The 1061-nt window shown below is 38.9% G+C and overlaps 1 protein-coding gene across 1 annotated transcript; it reads left to right on the top strand.

Moving 5' to 3' along the window:
• Nucleotides 1-512: 512 nt before the first annotated feature.
• On the top strand, nt 513-1061 carry LOC106511492 (uncharacterized; the record flags this gene model as incomplete). Its single annotated transcript, XM_014000244.1, is given in 1 exon segment — nt 513-1061. A coding segment is annotated over 1 exon segment (484 nt), but the record flags the coding sequence as incomplete, so codon positions are not given.

The following is a 1061-nucleotide window of genomic DNA, read 5'->3' as shown; positions in this document are numbered from 1 at the left end:
ATTGACGTGTTTCCATTGAGCAAATTTATTTTTGAAATTCTAATTTGCACATTTTCATGGTCAATGGAAACTCGATTAGTCTTTGCTGTCATAATACAGTAAGGTATTTTTTTATCATGGTCATTATAAAGAGGGATTACCATTTTTCTGGAACCAAGTGTTTATAATAATAGTTCTTATTTAGCAGCTAAAGAAATCTTACTTTGAGTCGATTTAATTTTTTACAGACCTTTCAGAGACAATGTTACATTAAAAATACAAAGCTGTTGTGAGTGAAAAATGAGACGAGGAGTTTTAAATCCATTCTGAACAGACAGAATACAGGACCTAACAGACAAAGAAAAGGATATTCCCCTGTGGAGTGCATCAAATCAAATCAGAGCTGCAAGTTATGAATCGAGGGGTTGTGGGAACACTTGTGTGCACCTTTGGGAACCCTCTTATATTACAAAACAGTTTGGAACTAAGAACTTGATGAATTAAAATAGCTCTATCCAAATTCAGGGGCTGCNGCAACAAGGAGGAGTTTGAACTAGAACTTCAGCGAATACAACACAAAGCTGAGCTAGATGCACAGATGCTACACAATCAACAAAGGATGCAAGCTCTAACTGTAGATCTGTATTCTACACCAAAGGCTGGCAAGATCCCAACAATGACACAGCCATCACAGTCACCAATATCAGAAGATTCAATCTCACAACTACTAGAGTTTTCAAGGCAGCAATATCAAGCCCAAGTAGACTCCCTAAGACTCCCACCAACTGATATGATCAAGTTCAATGGTGACCCTCTTCAGTATTGGAAGTTTATGAGACTCTTCACAACAATGGTGGACAAAGAATCTGTTGCTGCGGAGGAGAAGTTAACTCGTCTACATCAGTATACCGAAGGAAAGGCTCGAGATGCCATCAGTCACTGCCTGTACAATCCTGATCCTAGTGCAGGTTTCAAGGCAGCACTTGAGCGACTAAAGACAAGATTTGGAAATCCTCATGCCATATCTCAGGCTTGGGTTGAGAAGGTTTTAAACTTTAAAGAGATAAGAGACAATGTGCAAC

The sequence above is a fragment of the Austrofundulus limnaeus genome, unplaced genomic scaffold (genome assembly GCF_001266775.1).
Source record: "Austrofundulus limnaeus strain Quisiro unplaced genomic scaffold, Austrofundulus_limnaeus-1.0 Scaffold2848, whole genome shotgun sequence".
In the NCBI taxonomy this organism is placed as follows: domain Eukaryota; kingdom Metazoa; phylum Chordata; class Actinopteri; order Cyprinodontiformes; family Rivulidae; genus Austrofundulus; species Austrofundulus limnaeus.
Note: the sequence above shows the minus strand (reverse complement) of the source record. Positions and strands in the feature narration are given on the sequence as shown.